General features: G+C 46.2%; 1 protein-coding gene across 1 annotated transcript in view; it reads left to right on the forward strand.

Annotated features, from left to right (window-relative positions):
* Positions 1 to 7,435: 7,435 nt before the first annotated feature.
* The window catches only part of LOC142251073 (cytochrome P450 2C8-like), a 36,640-nt gene continuing 20,680 nt past the window's right edge, over positions 7,436 to 23,395 (forward strand). Inside the window, exons 1-3 of the mRNA XM_075323578.1 lie at positions 7,436 to 7,615; positions 20,917 to 21,079; positions 21,566 to 21,715. Coding sequence (XP_075179693.1) covers positions 7,436 to 7,615; positions 20,917 to 21,079; positions 21,566 to 21,715 — 493 coding nt within the window. The remainder of the gene's footprint in view (positions 7,616 to 20,916; positions 21,080 to 21,565; positions 21,716 to 23,395) is intronic.

Consider the following 23,395-nt stretch of genomic DNA (forward strand, 5'->3'; position numbering starts at 1 on the left):
AAAGTCTGTACAGTAAATGCCTCAACACTTGGTCGGGGCTCCTTTTGCATGAATTACTGCATCAATGTGGCGTGGCATGGAGGTGATCAGCCTGTGGCACTGCTGAGGTGTGATGGAAGCCCAGGTTGCTTTGATAGTAGCCTTCAGCTCGTCTGCATTGTTGGCTCTGGTGTCTCATAGATTCTCTATGGGGTTTAGGTCAGGGGAGCTTGCTGGCCAATCAAGCACAGTGATACTGTGGTTAGTAAACCAGGTGTTGGTACTTTTGGCAGTGTGGACAGGTGCCAATTCCTGCCGGAAAATGAAATTTCCATCTCCAAAAAGGTTGTCGGCAGAGGGAAGCATGAAGTGCTCTAAAATTTCCTGGTAAATGGCTGCGCTGACTTTGGTCTTGATAAAACACAGTGGAGCTACACACGCTGATGACATGGCTCCCAAACCATCACTGATTGTGGAAACTTCACACTGGACCTCAAGCAGCTTGGATTGTGTGTTACGGGGCTGCCTGGTATTATAACTAATTACGAGTAACAGGCAGTCAGGGCCCACCGTGTAACTGCTGCTAGTGATAGCAGAAAAGGGTGTCTGTACCACATAAGTAGTACTTGTTCCTGTTACTTCACAGAAACACTAGGACTAGTACGACACACCCTGTTTAACTCACAGCGAGTACCGTATTAGCATAAACTAATATGTGATAGCAAATAAATAAGTTAGGGCGACTACCCCATACAAATAGGAAATACCTCTGTTACTTCACAGAAGCTAGTAAATTAACAAAGCATAAACAATGCTCCTAGGTAAGGAGAGAATGCACAGGTCTCCTGTTAATGGTCACAGGCAAACCTAAGAACTAACCTCAATTATGCTCATAGAGGAAGTGTAATATGACAGCTGATAACAGAGAGCAATAGCTTTCTCTGAAATGGCTCAAGTGCAAGTCCCTGTCCAAGCCCCGTGTGCTAACCGCGCTATAAGGAGCCAGGGAACTCTCTATGCTACCCACAGAAAGTAAACAGGAGTGAAGGGGGAGAAGTTCCTACCTAGCCCGACTCCCCTAAAGCATGGGAAGCAGGTATATTATGCAGACTCGCATGGAGCGTCTACTCCCACACAAGCACATGTAGCGACTGAGCACCGAGAGGTTGGCTCCAGGGCCCTTTATAAACTTGGCACCGCCCACAAGATGGAGAATAATTAACAGGAACGACCCTGGGCCAATAGTAACGAGCAATGACAGAAGTGACGTCACCCTTGGCCAATCATGTAATGCCACGTCACATGCCGAGGACCATGTGGTCCCCGCATCATCTGTGACATCACACAGGGCCAATCATGTAATGCCACGTCACATGCCGAGGACCATGTGATCCCCGCATCATCTGAGACATCACCCACGGCCAATTATGTAATGCCACATCACAGACATGCTCAAAACAGAGTACACACTTAGCCTCAGAAATGACTAAGTCCGTGAGCATGCTCAGTAGCTCAAAATTGGGACTTAGACTCAGGAAGCTAAGAAGTTCCAAACGACTGGAACGACGCAGAAGAGGAAGAAGGGGAACGTGGAGCAACAGACCCAGGAGCCGTAACAGTGTGGCCTCTCCACTCTTCCTCCAGACTCTGGGACCGTGATTTCCAAATGAAATGCAAAATTTACTTTCATCAGAAAATAACACCTTGCACCATCGAGAACAGTCCAGTTCTTGTTAGCCTTGGCCCAGGTAAGACGCTTTTGGCGTTGCCTATTGGTCATGAGTGGCTTGATACAAGCAATGCTTCACTTGTAGCCCATGTCCTGAATACGTCTGTGTGTGGGGGCTCTTGAAGCACTGACTCCAGCAGCAGTCCACTTCTTGTGAATCTTCCCCAAATGTTTGAATGGGCTTTTATTAACAATCCTATCAAAGCTGTGGTTATCCCGGTTGCTTGTGCACCTTTTTCTACCACACTTTTTCCTTCCACTCAACTTTCCATTAATATGCTTGGATACAGCAATCTGTGAACAGACAGCTTCTTTAGCAATGACCTTTTGTGGCTCACCCTCCTTGTGGAGTGTGTCAATGAGTGCCTTCTGAACATCTGTCAAGTCAGCAGTCTTACCCATAATTGTGTAGCCTACTTAGCCAGACTAAGTGACCATTTTAAATGCTTAGGAAGCCTTTGCAGGTCTTTTGTGGCAATTATTCTAATTTTCTGAGATAATGACTTTGGGGTTTTCATTGGCTGACCCTGTCATACAATGTACAGTGTCAGTGTGCATCTTGTATAACAGTGTAAATTTGGTGTCCTTTAAATAACACAGCACACAGCCATTAATGTCTAAACTGCTGGCAACAAAAGTGAGTACACTCCTAGGTGAAAATGGACGGATTGTGCCCAATTTGTCCATATTTTGTGCAGCCACCATTGTTTTCAAGCATTGTCTTAAATCTCTTGGACATGGAGTTCACTAGCACTTCACAAAAGCCACTCGACTCCTCTTCCATCCTCCATGACAACATCATCTATGAGACCTTGCTCCAACTCCACCTTCCGTTTGAGAAGGCCCCACAGATGCTCAGTAGTCTTTAGGTCTGGAGACATGCTTGGCTAGTCCAGCACCATTACCTTCAGTTTCTTTAGCAAGGCAGTGGTGGTCTTGGAGTTGTGTTTGGGGTCAGTGTCATGTTGGAATACTGCCCTGTGGCCCAGTTTCCAGAAGGAAGGGATCACAATCTTTTTCAGTGTGTCACAGTACCTATTGACCTTCATGGTTCCCTTAATGAACTGTAGCTCCCCACAACCAGGAAGCACTCATGAAGCCCCAAATCATGTTACTACCACCACCATGCTTGACTGTAGATGTGACGCCCTGGCAAAACCAAGTAGTCACAGATGAGTGTACCCCCCACCAAGGGTACAGGAATCGCCTCCTCCTTGGGAATTTACACCACACTTCCCACACAGATATTCACCAGCCAATAAGGCCCTACTCACCTCCTCCCCAGGAAAATGGGAGGGATCGAGAGGAGCTTAGGAAGTGCAGAGAGCGGTTAAGTTTCAGTTTTGTGCTGTAGTCAGTGGAGAGCTGAGAGGAGAAAGTTGGAGCTCCCTGGACAAGCTGGAATTCGGGGTTGGAGCCCTGGACTACCGGACTAGGTGGCAGTGAGGGCCACAGGTGACGGAGATCCGGTCGCGGGGAACCTGAGGCTGGCCGGGGCAGGGTTGTAGCCCGCCGGTGCCGAGAGAGGGGATCCGGTCTGGAGGGCGTTCAAGCGAACTATTCCAAACAAGAAAGAGACAGACAGAGAGTGTGGAAGGAAGGGCCCCTGGCTGTATATATGTGTATGGACCCGAAGACACCCGCCAAAGGTGACCGGCCATTGGCAATTTGGTTTACAATACAGACTGTGTGCGTTCACTGACCCTCCACATCAGCACAGCCTCATCCAGCACAACGACAACCGAACTGTTAGTTTCCTGCTCCCTGCAACCTTTCACATTACCCTGAGCCCCGGGACTACACCTCCCCTACCCATGGAGGGGATCCCATCTTGCTGCCCCCTGCTCCATCAGCCCTGGATGCCCAATCAACAGGTAGCGGCGGTGCCACCATCCCATCACCGCAACCCATGGGTGGCGTCAAAGACAATCTCCCCTGTAAATATCCCCTTTTCACTCGTGGGCGATGGACGACTGCACGAGCCCCGGATCCGGCTGTCACTCGAACCACTGCCACTGCTCGGATCCGAGTGCCTCGAGCTGCTCCCCCCCGGTTGTGATCTGTCCCCCGCCCGCGACATAGACAGGACACACTTGTTTTTGTACTTCTTACTTAGTTGCCGCCACACACATGTAATCTAGCTCAGGGTGGTAAACATGGGCGAGATATGCTTCATTATTACCCAGGCACGCTACAGAAAATTGTGGACTCTGGGTGTTTGTGTGTGTAGTGCTACTGTAGCTACTGTGGACACCTTCAGTTTCAAACCTGGACAGCATCAGACCTTTGTCCCAAGGATAAATAAGCTAGACAAGTTTGCAAAAACAAAGTTCTCTTTACTTTGTACCTTTACTCAGGTGCAAATGGTAGCAGGTAGTGCACTTGAAGTGATCTTCTGCATAATACAGAAGCATATGGTTTCGAGCAACAGCACTTCACTTGTGAATGTTACACCGGCAGAACAAATACAGTGAACCTACATCCTCCTGATACAGGGACATACAAGGTCAATGTGTTATGCTGTGAACCCTGTACCCAGACTTTTGGCTGTGATCCCTTACAAGTGCGGCTCCTAGAGCCGCTTCCCTTTTCTTGTGTTCTCAATTGGGTAGATGCTGTTTCCTTCCTAATATTCCCCAACTGGCCAACACTTTACTCACTCCGAAACAAGTCTCTTCCTAGCCGGTATCACCCCCTTGACTGTATGGTAGATCTCTGTCACCACTAAAGGTTCCTTGCTGGACTTGTTCCCTTGTCTTACACACAACACTTGTCTTCTCTCTGAAAATGACTTACTAAAAGCCAGTCTAATTTTTATGCAGTGTATGGCGTATTGTCTGAGCACTAACAGGCGGATCCGACACCCCTGTAACCTCTGTTGTCAATACTGGCAGTACACATACGTCTGTTTTGAAAGACAACCTCTAAGTATGACACTGAGCATGTGCACTCAACCTCTTTGGTTGACCATGGTGAGACTTGTTCTGAGTGGAACCTGTCTGGTTAAACCGCTGTATGGTCTTGGCCACCGTCCAGCTCAGTTTCAGGCTGTTTGCAATCTTCTTATAGCCTCAGCCATATTTATGTAGAACAACAATTCTTTTTTTCAGATCCTCAGAGAATTCTTTGCCATGAGGAGCCATGTTGAACTTCAGTGACCAGTATGAGAGACTGTGTGAGGGATAACACCAAATGTAACACCCCTGCCCCCCCATTCACACCTGACACCTTGTAACACTAAAGAGTCACATGACTCAGGGGAGGAAAAATGGCTAATTGCGCACAATTTGGCCATTTTGTATTATTTATTTATTTATTTAATTTATTTATTTATTTATTTAATTTGGCCATTTATGGTGTAATCACTTTTGTTGCCAGCGGTTTAGACATTAATGGTTGTGTGTTGAGTTATTTAGAGGACACCAAATTTACCCTGTTATCCAAGCTGCGCACTGACACTGTACATGGTATGACAGTGTCCCATGAGAAGATATAAAATATTTTCAAAAATGGGAGGGGTGTACTCACTATACATACTTTATTTATTATACTGTCATACCACAATACTCATGTGTGCAGTATAATTTGCAACTTATCTAATCATTTTTATGTTAATTAAAATATTGAACTATAAAATGTCCTCTGTCCTGTATGTTGTATGTAATTTTCTTGTATTTCTTGATTTTTAATTTTTATTGAGACTTGTATGATAACTGCCACACTATACAATGGAGCTGTATAACGTAGGCTATGTTCACATCTGTATTGGAAGCTTTGTTAAGATATGTATTTTTTTTGTCTGCGCCATTGTTAAAAATCTCCATTTTCAATATTGTTTACTGTTTGTTTCCTAGGTTACCGACCTCCTGTGCAGCCTATCAGAGGTTTCTGGTCTTCCAGGAAATTATCGCACCTGTAAGATCCCCTATGCTCTCCAACCCATTGGGCATACAGCTATCAATGCTGTTCCCAAACACTGCTCCCATGGCCTCTTTTTCACTTCCTGGGCTCCTCATTATTGCTCATCCATATTCACTGCTTTCCCCACCCACCGGCCATCCCAGTGTCTGTGACTGGTTGCAGTCAGACACGCCCCAGCCTGTGTGACAGTGTCTGACTGCAACCAATCACAGACAAAAAGGCTGAATGCACTTCCAAAACTGCAATGTAAACAGGTGCACAATGTAAAATTACAAAAAAAGAGACAGTTGCACTCTGAAATGCTAAAGCATGAAGACCATGTATGTAAGAATATAGATATGCATTACTGCTAAAGGAAATCTAAGTTAAAAAGTCTCTTGTTTTGCAACCAATCACAGGCGCTGTTTGTGGGTGAGTATCGTGATATAAAAAGAAATAAAACATTTGGCACAGGGTTCCCCATATTATGATTCCCAGCACAGATAAAGCATATAGCTACAGGCTGCAGCCCCCAGCCATGTAACTTTCTTGGTTGTGTATAAAAATAAGAGGAAATGCATGTAGCTTTTTTTAAATTATTTAAATAAATCATTTTTAAAAACCAACATGCGGTCACCCCCAATTTTGATACCCAGCCATGATAAAGCCTGCCAGCTGGGGTCTGGTTTTCCCAGCCTGGCGAGGTCCATGCTTATTTGGCCACCCCCAGCCTAAAAATAGCAGCTTGCAGCCACCCAGGATTGTCGTATTCATTAGATGCGACAATCCCAACACTTTACGCAGCTCTTCCCGGTTGCCCTGGTGTGGTGGCAATCAGGGTAATAAGGGGTCAATAACAGCCCATAGCTGCCAGTATGCCATAGATTAGTAATGGGAGGCTTCTATGAGACCCCCCATTACTAATATGTAAGTGAAAGTAAATAAATACAAACACCAAAAAATCCTTTATTTGAAATAAAAGACAAAAAAACTACCCTCTTTCACCAATGTGTTAAACCCCCAAACACCCCTGCAGGTCCGACCTAATCCACACGAGGTCCCACAATGATTTCAGCTCTGCTACATATCTGAAGTCACAGAGCACGATCATGGTACATGACCGAATGCTGTGAGGTTCAGGCAGAGAATGAGTGAGCCACGTGATCAGCGATGATGACACTCTGGTTATTTGAAGTCACAGCGGGAGGTTTCCACAGTCCTCCACCTGTGACAGCAGGGTAGCAGGAGAGTGCACTGCAATTTTCCCCCATGGGGGTAACTGCTCTGAGAGGAGTGGGTATCATGTCTGAATAATCATAGCACTTCACCTAGTAATAATCATTTGTAACCAATCCAGCACAAAGCACCATCTCATATCTGTGAATGATGGGAGCCGGCTGTCAACTGAGGACCACTTGCAGTTTCTGATTGACTCTCATTGGTGGTAAAATTCCCATACAAATCAACACCCCGGTTTTCACTGTATCGTACTTGAGTGATTTTTCCATAATGCTTGTGAAGACATGTTTAATGTGGATACATATGGCATCCAAAAGAATCAACTCTTTGGCGATTGGAGCCAAATGATTCTTCTCATCAAAAAGAACTGGACAGACTATCACTAACCCTGACATCATGCCAAGCTGAGATTGTCCGCTTAGTAAGCATTAAGAGCAGATGTATTGTGTAATACAGCTGTCCGTAACTGAACCTTACACTCGCCCAACCTGTTCTCACTGATTACATGTAGGTACATCACCCTCTACCTGACCCAATATAAACACACAGGAAACCGTAAAGACTGAGCTTTAATCACCGGGGCTCGGGATGACTCTGAACATCGCAGCTACACTTCTCCTGGCTACTGGGGTCACTATCCTCATTTATTTCATTAAATGGTGGGGTAGGGTCAAACAGAAGGACCTGCCCCCAGGACCTACACCTCTCCCATTTTTGGGTAATATGTTGCAGATCAGCACCTTAGAAATGCCACAGTCATTTATTAAGGTAAGAACACTTATTTGTAATCTTACTTTTTATATGGAACTGGATATATAGTGATTCCTACAGCAACTTTATTGTGGAACTGATGGTACAGTACAGAGAAATCCAGGAACCAGATGTGCTACTTTTAGTCACCTTATTAGTTCAGAAAATTACAACATTTCAACCATGCAGGACCTTTATCAAGCCTTAGAAAAAGAGACATGCATGTCTGTCTTTTTCTATGGCTTGATGAAGGCCCTGCGAGGCTGAAACATTGTGGCTTTTTTGCTCTAATAAAGTTACTGAAAGGAGGATGTCTTGCGCCCTTAGGCTATGTGCGCACTAGGCCGTTTTACCCTCGGATTTACCCGCGGATTTGCTGCGGAAATTTCTTGAGAAATGTCTGCAATCTTTGTGCAAATAAGGAATAACGTTTGGAACACCATTCTAAGTCTGAACTGGGTGCAAAAACCTAAAAAAACATCACTATGGGGAGATAAGGTATGCACACCAGTGACTATGTAAGGGGAATACATGAAATAGCAGAAACTGCTGTGTGAATACTGACTTGAAAAATCCAATAGCTATATGCAAGAGTGAATATGTGAAAAATGGAATCTGCATTACTGCCATGAACATATGAATCAAGAGAAATTTAGCTACTGAATTGATCAATGCAATAGAGCCCCAACACTACGCCAAAGTATTTCTCTACGTTGGGGTCCCTAGCTTGTGTGTGTCCAATCATGCAGTTATTCCTTATTTGTTAGTAGCTTTTCGTTTGTGAACCCTCCCCAACCACACCTATTGCCAATCCACATTATACGCATATATAGCCTGGGTCTCAGCTTCCCATACACGGTAAGTTTTTTAACTGCATGAGAGGACACACACAAGCTAGGGACCCCAACGTAGAGAAATACTTTGGCGTAGTGTTGGGGCTCTATTGCATTGATCAATTCAGTAGCTAAATTTCTCTTGATTCATATGTTCATGGCAGTAATGCAGATTCCATTTTTCACATTTTCACTCTTGCATATAGCTATTGGATTTTTCAAGTCAGTATTCACACAGCAGTTTCTGCTATTTCATGTATTCCCCTTACATAGTCACTGGTGTGCATACCTTATCTCCCCATTGCAATCTTTGTGCAGACATTTCCCAGCAAATCCTATGAGAAAAGAAAATAGCTGTGCGCACGCTGCGGATTTTTCTCAAGAAATTTCCTTGAAGATTTTCTTGAGAAAATTTCTTGAGAAAATGAGGATGTCAATTCTTTTCCGCAGGTACCTGCGAATTTCTGCAGTACAGCCTGCAAAATCCGCAGGGAACAACCTGCGGGAAAAACGTGGCAAATTCGCGGCAAATCCGCATGCGGATTTACCGCGGATTTGGTGCAGATTTTTTCTGGAGGTCCGGAAATCTTCCACTCCCAGAAGTTTCTCAAGAAATTTTCTTGAGAAACTTCACATTTCTAGTGCGCACAAAGCCTTATTCCATGATTTTTCTGCATTGTTACAGCCTTGTGGAGGGTTGCACCAAGTGTACATGAACAACAGAGTGGTACACGGGACTCATCTACTGCAGAAACTGATGGTACAGTAGATTCAGAGTAAAGGTGGTGTCACACACAGCGACAACGACATCGCTGCTAAGTTGGCATTTTCTGTGACGTAGCAACGACCTCAACAGCGACGTCGCTGTGTGTAACACATAACAACGATCAGACCCCTGCTGCAAAATCGCTGCTTGCTCCTGAATGTTCCAGGTCATTTTTTGATCGCTGCTATCCCGCTGCGCCATGATAATAAGCTCAGCATCCTTGTGTTTGACACCGCAGCAGTGACGTGACGACGCTGAAGGCAGTGACGTAGGACTGAAGGCAGGACAAGGGCGTGTTTTTGCGGTGTATTTTGCAACGTCCCTACTGTGAAGATGTAATTTACCCTCTCACTGTATATGCTGTGATACTATGTCTTGATATGTATATTTCCCTGGTTGTATTAGTTGTAATTCATGTATTTTCTTGGGGGAGCTACTGGTCTCAATGTGTCTCTCTCATACAATCACAGTCTTGGCATCTAATGTGATTATGTAAATAGCCTGTCCTCTTCTTTCCAGAGTTGTGTATCTAATCTGTAATTGCATTGGCCAGTGAAGGAATAGTCATTGTTCTGCACAGCAGGGGATCCCTTCATCTACTGTGGCTGGCAGACATATTGGAGCCCTGTGATGGACCAAACCATTGATGATAGGATGTGTGACCCCTACCCCCTGAACATGGTGGGCTGGTCAAGGAGCACAGACAATGCATTTCCCTTTTTGTAACTTCAGAGTGAGCTGAACCTAAAGAGAAGAAGGACCTCCCAGCCTGGGTGGCTGTGGACACGGACGGAGCTAGGCCTGTGTGGCGGCCCGTGGGATTGTGTGGAACTCTTTGGACTACTGTAAGGACGATTGCTTTGTTATCCGGTCCGAGGATTGTCGGGAAGGGCCCCCGAATCTGTTTTACGTGGACTTATCGTGTTCTGTTCCAGTGTTCTTGTGAATAAACCTGTTGGATCGTCCCTCAGCCTCGTCCATCCTTTGCTCTGTTGTACACCCACGTCACAAACTGGTTGGCAGCGCTGGGATCAGAGCAGAAGGAATGGAGGACAATGGCTCAACATCAGGAACCAGCACTGCAGAGTACAAGACCTGGACTTTGGGGAGCCTGCAATCAAAGGCCCGTGAAGTAGGAGTTCGTTTCAAAGGACTCTCCAAGGAGCAGCTGATTGAGGCGCTAGAAGGAGTCTGCTCGCAAAATGACGTGGAGGAAGGATCCTCACAGCAAACAGAAGAAAGACGGGAGCTGGAGGTAAATACCCAAAAAAGTCAATGGGTTGTGTGGTATGAGGAGGAGATGGCACTGCTTGGAGATGAGGCCACCATAGAAGATAAGAGGGAGGCTATTCGCGGAGCTAAGGAGAGGGCATTGCTGGAGAGGAGATTTGCTGTGGAAGCAGCTAGAGGCTCCAGGCAAACTTTAACCACAGCACCAACTATGAGGGAATTCTCCAGAGTGTCCCGCAAGGACTTTAAGCCATTTAATGAAGCTGCAGGTGACATTGAGGGCTTCTTTCAGGACTTTGAGCATCAGTGCCGATTAATGGAAGTCCCAGAAAGAGAGCGAGTCAGACACCTGGTGGGCCTCTTGGAGGGTGGAGCTGCCGACGCCTATAGAGCTATGGACCCTCAGTGGAATTGTGAGTATGGGGAGATAAAACAGACCATTCTGGAACATTATGCCGTGACCCCAGATACTTATAGGACTAAGTTCCGTACATTAGCCTGTGATGGAGAAGTGTCTTTCAAGATGTTTGCCCACAGACTGAAACAAGTATGCCATCGCTGGCTGGAGGGAGAGGGGGCCTTAACTTGGCAGACCTTCCTCCAGGTCATCCTAAAAGAACAATTCTTTGCCCAGTGCCCCGCTGAGATCCGGGAATGGGTGCGTGAGAGAAAACCAGCGACAGTGGAGGAAGCTGCTGCTCTAGTTGATGAGGTGCTCACTATCAAGCCTCAGTGGAGGGTTCTGTTGGAGGATGGAGAGACGCCTAACAGCTCCACAACACTGGATGCCCCCAGTTATTCTGTCCCCATTGTTCCCCGTTCCTCTAAGCCACCACATGTTGATACCCGTGTTAATGTGCCTCCAGTTGCTTCTACTGCACTTTCTGGAAAACGCCGGGGAGAGGAAGTAACAGAGCGCAGGTGTTATGTTTGTAGGCATCCCGGGCATTTGCAGGCCTCATGCCCAGCCAGCCCATGGAGGAATCATCCTCAAACCCCTACAGCACCTTCAGGTGGGAGCCGGCCTCCAAGTTCCCCTACCCCTTACCCAAGAGGACGCCTTGGATGGAGGGAGACCCAGCTCAGATGCTATCAATGTGGACAGCCAGGGCATCGGCAAGTCTCCTGCCCAGCTGTTCAAATGAGGACTGATCCTGCACCCAATCGGATTGTTAATTATTTACAGCCCAGTGCCATGGAGGAAGATGTGGCACCGCTATGTGAGGACTGGCCTACTGAATCAGCCCCCCATGTTGCACCACCAGGAGTTTACGGGGTGCGACCCGCAGTTATGACGACTTCTGCTCATCAAGGTAAGCACTTGCAGGAGGTTGTGCTGGATGGACAGAGACTTGTTGGATTTTGTGACTCGTGTGCTTTCCTCACACTGGCTGATCCCCGAGTGGTTCGGCCTGAGGAAATCCATAGAGGACCTGGGATTGTCATTGAACTGGCTGGTGGACAATGGAGGACTATTCCCACAGCCACTGTGGATCTGAACTTTGGTTTTGGGGTCAGGCGATGTGTGGTTGGGGTGATGGGTGGTTTGCCTGCAGCTGTTCTCTTGGGCAATGATGTGGGAGAGCTACGATGCCAATTTGTGGCTGCATGAAGCCACATGTAAGTAACGCTCTGCCTGTGTGTACTTAACCAGTGACCTGTAGAGGTCCCTAGTACGTACACAAGTTGGGAGGGGGAGGGATTGTGAAGATGTAATTTACCCTCTCACTGTATATGCTGTGATACTATGTCTTGATATGTATATTTCCCTGGTTGTATTAGTTGTAATTCATGTATTTTCTTGGGGGAGCTACTGGTCTCAATGTGTCTCTCTCATACAATTGCAGTCTTGGCATCTAATGTGATTATGTAAATAAACTGTCCTCTTCTATCCAGAGTTGTGTATCTAGTCTGTAATTGCATTGGCCAGTGAAGGAATAGTCATTGTTCTGCACAGCAGGGGATCCCTTCATCTACTGTGGCTGGCAGACATATTGGAGCCCTGTGATGGACCAAACCATTGATGATAGGATGTGTGACCCCTACCCCCTGAACATGGTGGGCTGGTCAAGGAGCACAGACAATGCATTTCCCTTTTTGTAACTTCAGAGTGAGCTGAACCTAAAGAGAAGAAGGACCTCCCAGCCTGGGTGGCTGTGGACACGGACGGAGCTAGGCCTGTGTGGCGGCCCGTGGGATTGTGTGGAACTCTTTGGACTACTGTAAGGACGATTGCTTTGTTATCCGGTCCGAGGATTGTCGGGAAGGGCCCCCGAATCTGTTTTACGTGGACTTATCGTGTGCTGTTCCAGTGTTCTTGTGAATAAACCTGTTGGATCGTCCCTCAGCCTTGTCCATCCTTTGCTCTGTTGTACACCCCCGTCACACCTACGACTCCGATTGGTGGTTACAACAGCGTTCCGATTAGGTAACTTGCCAAAGGCGTTACAGTGATTTCATTCTTTAAGTTCCATTCTTTGTTCCACGTAGTAGATTCTCTGTCTGGTGTCGCTAGTGTGTCGTTCTTTGTGGATCTGAATGAAATGAAATAGAATGAATGAAAGCACTACTGTGTCTTCCTTTGTTTGGCACAGTCACCCAATCAGGCGCCGCTGTAGTGATCACCAATCAAAATAGAGGGGCGTGAAAAAAGGCAACACAAAGGCGCTGTAGCGATCACCAATCGGAACCGAGGGGCGTGAAAAGAGGCAACGCAAAACATGTCTAGGGGTAAACACCACGCCTCTATCAAGTTCTGCGTCGTCGCATAGCGACGCGTGTGACACCGCACAACTACCGTCGAGGTCACAATGATCGCTGCTCCGTCGCTGCTTAAAATTACATGTTTGACAGCTAACTAGCGATCATCTAAGGTCGCTGTTACATCACAGGAAATGGTGACGTAACAGCAACGTCATTGTCGTTGTGTGTGAACCCAGCTTAAATCAGTGATAGATAAAGGAAGGATAAGGAAATGTAGCTACTCTACAAAATCATTGTCATATTGGTTAATTTATTACAATCTGTTCCTGCTTCTCAGTTAACGGAATAAAGAATGCCATAAACAGCAACCTATACTCCGCTGTCAAACTCACAGTGTAAAATAGATAAAGGAGGTGTATTTGATGCCCCCATTGCGGTCCTGTTCTGTTTGGACTGATACTACTTAAAAAGGTATCATGATGATACCTATAAGTTAGATGACCTACAACGCCATCTCAAAAAAAGTTGATACACTGCGTGAGATGTAAAAAAAAAAAAACAAGAATGCAATGATTTAAAAAAAAATTCTAACCATAATTTATTAACAAAAGAACATAGAAAACAGATCGGAAGATGAAACTTAGACAATATTTCATTTTATTAAAAAAAAAAAATAACTTATCTAGAAATGAATGGCAGCAACAGATCTCAAAAAATATGTGACATGATTAACAAAAGGCTAGAAAAAAAGTGGCACTACTGAAAAACAGTTAGAGGGGCTATTTTCAACTAAATCACATGAATATTAAAGAACATATTAGAGAGGCAGAGGATCTCAGAAGCAAAAGTTTACTAGTCCATGAACAACTCCCTATAAAAATCATTTAAAAAATGTTTATCAATGTAAAATGGCAAAGACTTTGAGTATCCCATCATCCACAGAGCATGATATTGTCAGGACCGGGAGGACTGATGGGCCCAGGAGGTGGATCCACTGGACCGAGTATCCCACCGGGGGGCAGGGTACACGGCAGCCGGAGCACTGGCGTGGCAGGGACAGGTATAACCAGGTCAGCAGAGTCACAGAGTTCTTCAGGACGGTAAGGAAACAGGCACAGGTACCAGGGAGCAAAGACAAGGAGTCTACAGGACACGGCACCAGGGGGCCTGAACACCTAGCTCAAAAGACAAAGCTTCCAGACACGTTGATCAGGCAACGCCCCTATGGAAGGGCCAGTCTTATATATCCAGCACAGCCGTAGGTCACTTCCTGCTTCAGGTGTGCTGGGTCCATAAAACCAGGAGAGTGGGCGCGGCCTGGTCCTATACAGAGGCATGAGGCTAATACTCAGAGTCAGACTCATGAGACCAGGAGCAGGACACAGGAGAGCACGAGCGGGAGCGGCAGCCATGACCGGTGGACACGTGGAGTGGATCAGTGGGTAAGGAGCAGTGCAATGACGGTGAGGCCGGATCAGTGGGTACGGAGCGGTGGTGCGATGCAGGTGCGACTGGATCAGTGGGTACAGAGCGGTGGTGCAATGCAGGTACGACTGGATCAGTGGGTATGGAGCGGTGGTGCGATGCAGGAACCGGCTCAGTGGGTAAGGAGGGCTGCTAGGACACCGGGAGCGTGACAGTACCCCCCCCTTGAAGCCCCCCTCCCCGCGGCCGGGACATGTAGGCGCGCCGAAGAGGGGCAGCAACGTACTTCCGGGACAACCAGGACCGAGCCTCGGGACCGCAATCCACCCAATCGACCAGGAAGGACTGCCTACCCCGGACCGTTTTCATGGCCACTATGTCCCGTATCGGAGAACCCAAGTCAGCGGCAACGGAGGCAACAGATAGGGGAAGACAGTCGGAAGCAGGACTGGAGTCGTGGGCGACCGGTTCGGGCGTCTCGGACCGGGTACAGGATAGTGTGTCATCCTCAGTAGCAGGGGGCATCAAAGTCTCAAGTGCCAGGGATGGTGGCACGACGCTGGACTGCGTCGACTCTGCTTCTGGGTCCGGTGACACCACAGGCACAAGTGCCAGGAGCTGTGGTACACCGCTGGACTGCGTCGTCGCCTCTTCTTCTTCCGGCGGCATAGCAGGTTCAGGTGACAGGGGCCGAGGAACGGGCTGTAGGCAGTGGTCATGACACCAGGACCCCCAGCGAGTAATAGCGCCAGAGTGCCAACTAATGGCAGGGTCATGGAGTTGAAGCCAGGGTAGGCCCAACAGGAGCTCAGGAGCCATCCTCGGGATCACATAGAAGGTGATGGTCTCAGTATGCAAAGTGCCAACCTGGAGTCTCACTGGTTCAGTGGTATATCGGACAGGTTCGTATAGCAGTTTGCCGTCCACGGAGGCGAACCAGAGGGGCTTGGCAAGCGGGATCACAGGTACCTGGTATCGGTCCACTGCAGACTGGTGTATGAAATTAGCCGCTGCCCCAGAATCAATGTGGGCCTCTGCTGTGAACCTGGTCTTCTTCGTCGTCACCTGGACAGTCTGTGTAAGTGGAACGGAGGGGATTCCGGTGCCAAGGGTAGCGGTTCCCACCATCCCTTGGGCCTGGGGTCTACCAGGTTTCTCAGGGCATGTCCGAAGCATGTGTGACCCGTCTCCACAATAGAAGCACAGGCCCAGGGCGAGCCGTTCTGCACGGCGTTGCTTGGCTTGGTTCAGTCGGTCAATTTGCATGGGTTCCGGAAACATGTCACAGGAAGGCAGGGGCAAAGGAGCGGTAGGCCTCTGCGGGGACAAGGCGTGACGGGGTGGTCGCTTCTCCCGGAATACCTCTTTGGTTCGCTCCTGGAAACGGAGGTCAATCCGGGTGGCTAAGGATATTAAAGCGTCCAAGGTGCGTGGAACGTCACGGCCAGTAAGCTCGTCTTTGACGCGGCCAGAGAGTCCTTCCCAAAAGGCCGCCGTCAAGGCCTCATTGTTCCAGCCCAGCTCAGAGGCGAGCGTGCGGAACTGGATGGCGTATTGGCCGACGGTCAGGGTCCCTTGGCGTAGCCGGAGGAGCGAAGAGGTCACTGTGGTGGTACGTCCGGGTTCATCGAATGTACTTCGGAAAGCGTGCAAGAATTCCCGGATGTTAGTGGTCATTGGATCCTCATTCTCCCACAGGGGGTTAATCCAGGCTAGAGCTTCGCCTTCCAAGTGTGACATCAGGAACGCCACTTTAGCCTGGTCTGAGACAAACAAATGAGGAAGCAACTTGAAATGCAGGGAGCACTGATTCAAGAAGCCGCGGCAGGACTTTGGATCCCCTGCATAGCGAGGCGGAGCAGCGAGGCGAAGTTGCGAGGCCGTGGCGGAAACTGGTTCGGAGCCGGAGACTGGTTGCTGCGTGGACTCAGACGAGGCAGTGGTCTACAGTGTATATAACCGGTGGTCCATGGACGCCAGGAATTTCAGCATCCGGTGTAAGGTGTCACGCTGTTGCACCAGTTCCTGGCGTAGTTCGGCCAGCTCAGATGTTTGTGCTCCAGCGGGATCCATGGCCTGATCAAACTGTCAGGACCGGGAGGACTGATGGGCCCAGGAGGTGGATCCACTGGACCGAGTATCCCACCGGGGGGCAGGGTACACGGCAGCCGGAGCACTGGCGTGGCAGGGACAGGTATAACCAGGTCAGCAGAGTCACAGAGTTCTTCAGGACGGTAAGGAAACAGGCACAGGTACCAGGGAGCAAAGACAAGGAGTCTACAGGACACGGCACCAGGGGGCCTGAACACCTAGCTCAAAAGACAAAGCTTCCAGACACGTTGATCAGGCAACGCCCCTATGGAAGGGCCAGTCTTATATATCCAGCACAGCCGTAGGTCACTTCCTGCTTCAGGTGTGCTGGGTCCATAAAACCAGGAGAGTGGGCGCGGCCTGGTCCTATACAGAGGCATGAGGCTAATACTCAGAGTCAGACTCATGAGACCAGGAGCAGGACACAGGAGAGCACGAGCGGGAGCGGCAGCCATGACCGGTGGACACGTGGAGTGGATCAGTGGGTAAGGAGCAGTGCAATGACGGTGAGGCCGGATCAGTGGGTACGGAGCGGTGGTGCGATGCAGGTGCGACTGGATCAGTGGGTACAGAGCGGTGGTGCAATGCAGGTACGACTGGATCAGTGGGTATGGAGCGGTGGTGCGATGCAGGAACCGGCTCAGTGGGTAAGGAGGGCTGCTGGGACACCGGGAGCGTGACAGATATCACCAAAAGAAACAGAGTTTTTAGAGAAACTCATGTGAAAGGGTTGGTGGTTAATATTGCTTGCTCTTGATCTCTGGACCCACAGGCAGCACTGCTATAAAACGTGCAATTAGAAAAATTTTTGGTGCCTACAGTGAAACGTGGTTGAGGTAGTGTCCTTATGTGGGGCGATATGAGCTCTGCTGGTGTCAGAGGCTAAATTTCATTGGTAGCATCATGATGAATGCACAGATGTACTGTACTGCTCTATATTGAAGAGAAGTTGATCCCATCACTCTGCTCTTGGTAGACGTGCACTTTTCCAACATGACAATGATCCAAGACATACATTTGTTGAATTTCTGAATAAAAGAGTGAAAGTTATTCAATGGCCAAGTGTCTCCAGATCTGAAATAAACCTAAGACCAATGGAGGATTATGAAGGCAAGTGGTCATCGCTCTCCATCCAGCATCCAGGCTCTAAACGAGCTCGCTCTTGAAGAATCATAAAAAGATAGATGTTGCAGTCTGCTGTAAACTTGTGTATTCCAGGACTACAAGACCTGGTGCTGCCTTTAAAGATCATGGAGGTCATACAGAATACTAGAGGTAGAAGTTTTTGATATGGCACACATTCATATTTGCATCTACTAATTTAAGTATCTGAACATTTTGTAATGAATGTTTTATGGCTAAGTGAGATATTAATTAACAACTTACTCAAGGAAGAAAAAGGAAGAAAAATTGCTCACCGTAAAACTCTACCGTAAAGCGCAACGTGTGCCTTTCACCTGTTGTCCCACAGGATTTATGCGAAAAGAGAAAAAGATTGGCACAACGTGAAAATTAAAGATAACAAAATAAATTTTAATCATGCAGAGAACGCTTGTGACTCCGCAGCAAAGTATTGACATGCTTGCGGTTCAGAAAGCTGCACCACAGGTCAGTTTTCACTGCGGGCCGCACACACACAGTGGGCACGGGATTTCTAGAAAACCCATCCACTTTGCTTGTACTGTACGTCACAGCGTTTTGGACGCAGCTGAAACACGATGTGTCCAAAATGCTGTGAACACTAATCGTGGGCACACATCCTAGTGGTGCAGATAGAGTCACCGTGTCCTATGTCGTGCACCATTTTCGTGAGGATACGCCTACTGGAGGCGGACACCTAGATATAGCAGACTGCACTTGGGTGTCTGCCTAAAGTCGGTGTATAATACACCCAAAACCGGTGCACAAGAGAAAAGATAGTAACTTTGTCTACACCATTATACTCAATGGCATCATCGGTGCATACATCTGAATCCTGTTTTTCGGAGGGTTTGGACGTAAGCCACTGAACGGAAGACAAAACGTAGTGTTAAAGCACCCTTACAGGGTAAATTTGATGTTCCCTCTGAATAGCTCAATATACATCCATTAATGTCTAAACTGCTGGCAATAAAAGTAAGTACACTCCTAAGAGAAAATAGCCAAATTGTGACTCATTAGTGTTACAAGGTTTCATGTGTGGAGCACGGGTGTTAAATTTGGTGTTATTGCTCACATACTGTCCTATACTTGTGCCTAGAAGTTCAACATGGCACCTTATTGCAAAGAACCCTATGAAGATCCGTAAACTAGAATTTTTTCTCTACTTAAAATGACCTAGACTATAACACCCTGAAACTGAGTTGCAGCACGGCGGCCAAGACCATACAGCAGTTTAACGAGACAGGATCCACTCAGAGCAGGCCTCACCATTGTTGACCAAAGAAGTTGAGTGCATGTGCTCAGCGTGGTTTAAAATGGTTGCCTTTTTAAAACAGATGTATGAGTGCTGCCAATATTGCTGCAGAGGTTACAGGGGTGGAGAGTCCACCTGTCAGTGCTCAGACCATACGCCATACACTGCATCACATTGGTCTGCATGGCTGTCATCCCAGAAGGAATCCTCTTCTAAAGATGATGCACAAGAAAGCCGCAAACAGGAAGACAAGCAGACTAAGGACATGGATAACTAAAACCATGTCTTATGGTTTGATGACACCAAGGTAATTGGTTCAGATGATGTCAAGCATTTGAGGCGGCAACCAGTGGAGGAGTAAAAATACAAATGTGTCCTGCCAATAGTCAGGTATGGTGGTGGTGGGTTATGGTTTGGGGCTGCATGAGTGCTGCCGGCTGTTGGGAGCTATAGTTCATTGAGGAAACCATGAAAGCCAAAATGTACTGTGACATATTGAAGCAGAACAGGATCCCCTCCCTTGATATTCCAACATGATAATGACACCAAACACACGTCCAAGATGACCACTGCCTCGCTAAAGAAACTGAGGGTAAAGGTGGTGGACTGATCAAGCATCTCCACACCTAAACCCTATGAAGCATCTCTTGGGCCAAATGGAAGATGGAGGAGCGCAAGGTCTCTAACATCCACCAGCTCTGTGATGTGATGTCATCATGGATGATGAAATAGGATCCAGCGGCTCCTGTGAAGCTCTAGTAACCTCCATGCCCAAGAGAGTTAAGGTAGTGCTGTAAAATAATGGTGGCCACACAACATATTGACACTGTGGGCACAATTTGGGCATTTTCACTTAGTGGTGTACTCACTTTTGTTGCCAGTGGTTTAGACATTAATTTCTTTGTGTTGTTATTTAGAGGACACCAAATTTACTCTGTTATACAAGCTGCACACTGACACTGTACATTGTATCACAGGGTCAGATCTTCAGTGTTGTCCCAGGAAAAGATCTAATAAAATATTTGCAAAAATGTGATGGGTGTACTAACTATTGTGAGATATATATATATATATATATATATATATATATATATATATATATATATATATATATATATATATATATAAAATTAGAGTATTAGATTCACTGTTAAAAATTAGAAGTACTTTGAGCAATATGCTTCTATTGGGATCATAAAGTCCCCGCTACTAATCACTGTGGTCTACAGAGAGTCTCAGCAACAACTGTTTAATGTGCTTGCAGCACCTCTGCAGGAGAGATAAGGTATTACATATCACTCTTTCAAATTAATGAGTTAAATATAAACCATGGACATTCCAAGGTAGTGGACCCATGGAAGTACCAGGAGGTACGAAACGGCTGTCGTCCTGAGGGAGCTGGAAACCAGCTTTCTTACCACTGTTTTACTCCACTTCATGTTTTGAATAAAGACCAGCTTGGATTTTCCCTGTGAGTGCCGTGATCTCATTTCCTCTTTGGAATTCTTGGATTCTTACCTCGTTTCCACGAGCACCCAGGAACCAGCGCAGTGGCTCACTCTGACCGTCCTAGTCTCACTCCCCCGAGCACCAGCACGAGGTACACAACGGTAATGCACACCCATATTTCTTTTTTGGCTTAATAAACCATGGACATGTTGGGTCCTCCAGAGAGATACTCTATAAAAAAAATTCACTGGCTAATAAAATGGAGACCTACAATGAGATCCCTACTATAACATAAGTGCCCACGTCTGTGTAACAATTTCATCTTATCTTAAAGGCTATTAACATTTTTCCCCGTTACGTTTTAGCTGTACAGTTTTTCATCATACTTGTTACAATCACCAGTTTTTCCATTTTTATATCTCTGTAGCTGAGTGAGACATATGGACCCGTCTACACCATCTACCTTTCAGTCCATCGGACCATAGTACTGATCGGATACGATGCCGTGAAGGAAGCTTTGGTGGACTGTAGCGATGTGTTTAGTGACAAGGTAGACACAGGAGCCGGAGAAATTCTTTCCAAGGATTTTGGTAAGTCACTTTAAGTAAATTAATATAATGGCAAAAAATATAATTTTAATGTAAGATATCCAATAACACTACATACAGACAATGTCATTATTATACATACAGACAATGTAGTTATTGATTGGTGGTTGGGGAGATTTTTTTAAATACACTGTATGCACAATTCTTAGGTATTTTGACCATATCATCATTTTTATGGAGATTTTCCAACTCCAAGTTTTATAAACCTGAATGCTTATCGAATGAAGCAGATCAGGTGATGTGTATATGTGTAATGACGGGGATATGGGCTAAGGATGCAAGACTCTTTATCAAGATGTGCAGAATTATTTGGCAGCTTGTTTTCCAGGGGCAAAATGGGCCAAAAAAGATATATAACCGAGTCTAAAAAGTAAAAAGCTCGGCTCCCTCTCTTATCATTGCTTTCAATTGTATCAGAATCTGTGATTTAGATTTATAAACTATTTAACCACATGATTAAACTTACAGGAGTCGTTGCAAGCAGTGGAGAAAGGTGGAAAATCCTTCGTCGATTTACCTTATCAACTTTGAGAAATTTTGGAATGGGAAAAAGAAGCATCGAAGAAAGAATCCAAGAAGAAGCCCGATGTCTGACTGAGAAATTAATGAATGATAAAGGTGGGTGGAGAGTTTTAGATTAGACTGACTATTGGCCAACATCTCTGAATTTGGATTATTGCCCAACATCTCTGAACTTGGACTATTGGCCAACATCTCTGAACTTGGACTATTGGCCAACATCTCTGAATTTGGACTATTGGCCAACATCTCTGAATTTGGACTATTGGCCAACATCTCTGAACTTGGACTATTGACCAACATCTCTGAACTTGGACTATTGGCCAACATCTCTGAACTTGGACTATTGGCCAACATCTCTGAACTTGGACTATTGGCCAACATCTCTGAATTTGGACTATTGGCCAACATCTCTTAACTTGGACTATTGGCCAACATCTCTTAACTTGGACTATTGGCCAACATCTCTTAACTTGGACTATTGGCCAACATCTCTGAATTTGGACTATTGGCCAACATCTCTGAATTTGGACTATTGGCCAACATCTCTGAATTTGGACTATTGGCCAACATCTCTGAACTGGTACGATTGCCCAACATCCCTGAATTTGGACTATTGGCCAACATCTCTGAACTTGGACTATTGCCCAACATCTCTGAATTTGGACTATTGCCCAACATCTCTGAATTTGGACTATTGGCCAACATCTCTGAACTTGGACTATTGGCCAACATCTCTGAACTTGGACTATTGGCCAACATCTCTGAATTTGGACTATTGCCCAACATGTCTGAATTTGGACCATTGGCCAACATCTCTGAACTTGGTCTATTGGCCAACATCTCTGAATTTGGACTATTGGTGAACATCTCTGAACTTGGACTATTGGCCAACATTTCTGAATTAGAACTATTGCCCAACATGTCTGAATTTGGACCATTGGCCAACATCTCTGAACTTGGACTATTGGCCAACATCTCTGAATTTGGACTATTGATGAACATCTCTGAACTTGGACTATTGGCCAACATCTCTGAACTTGGACTATTGGCCAACATCTCTGAATTTGGACTATTGCCCAACATGTCTGAATTTGGATCATTGGCCAACATCTCTGAACTTGGACTATTGGCCAAAATCTCTGAACTTGGTCCCACACCAGGGTTGACAACTGAACTTTTAAGAATTTTCTGGGCAATACCAATGGACAGACAAAACTTTTTAAGTACATATTGGGAGCACATAATTCATCATTAAGATTTTAACCAATATCAATCTATAGCTTAGATAACTGAAATGATGTTAAGTCGAGGATATTCACAGTCACAATAACTTGTAGTTTTAAAACAATCACTGAAAACATCACATTTTTTGATGGACAGTGGAAAAATATTTCCTAATTTTAAGGCCTGTCTTGTAATGTTTGGATGGTTGGGAATCCTGCCTCCTAGGATCCTGCATGGTTTGACTGGGAGGCCAAAAGATTAGACATGTGGAAGTTCAACCTTACCGATCCTTCATTTTCCCAGTGTCTGTAATTAGGAGACTATTTGGCTGCCCACTGCTATATCAGATCAATGGCTGATCATCCAATGGATGAAATTTTTAGGTAGTCACCATTTAATAATATGTAGCCCCCATATAATATTATGCACCCCTATTTAGTATTATATAGCCCAATATAGTATTATGTAGTCCCATATAGTAGTATGCACACCCATATATTATAGTAACGGTCAAAGACCTCCACTTCTGATCAAATGACTGCAAGATCGAGA

The sequence above is a fragment of the Anomaloglossus baeobatrachus genome, chromosome 9, assembly GCF_048569485.1.
Source record: "Anomaloglossus baeobatrachus isolate aAnoBae1 chromosome 9, aAnoBae1.hap1, whole genome shotgun sequence".
Lineage (NCBI taxonomy): Eukaryota > Metazoa > Chordata > Amphibia > Anura > Aromobatidae > Anomaloglossus > Anomaloglossus baeobatrachus.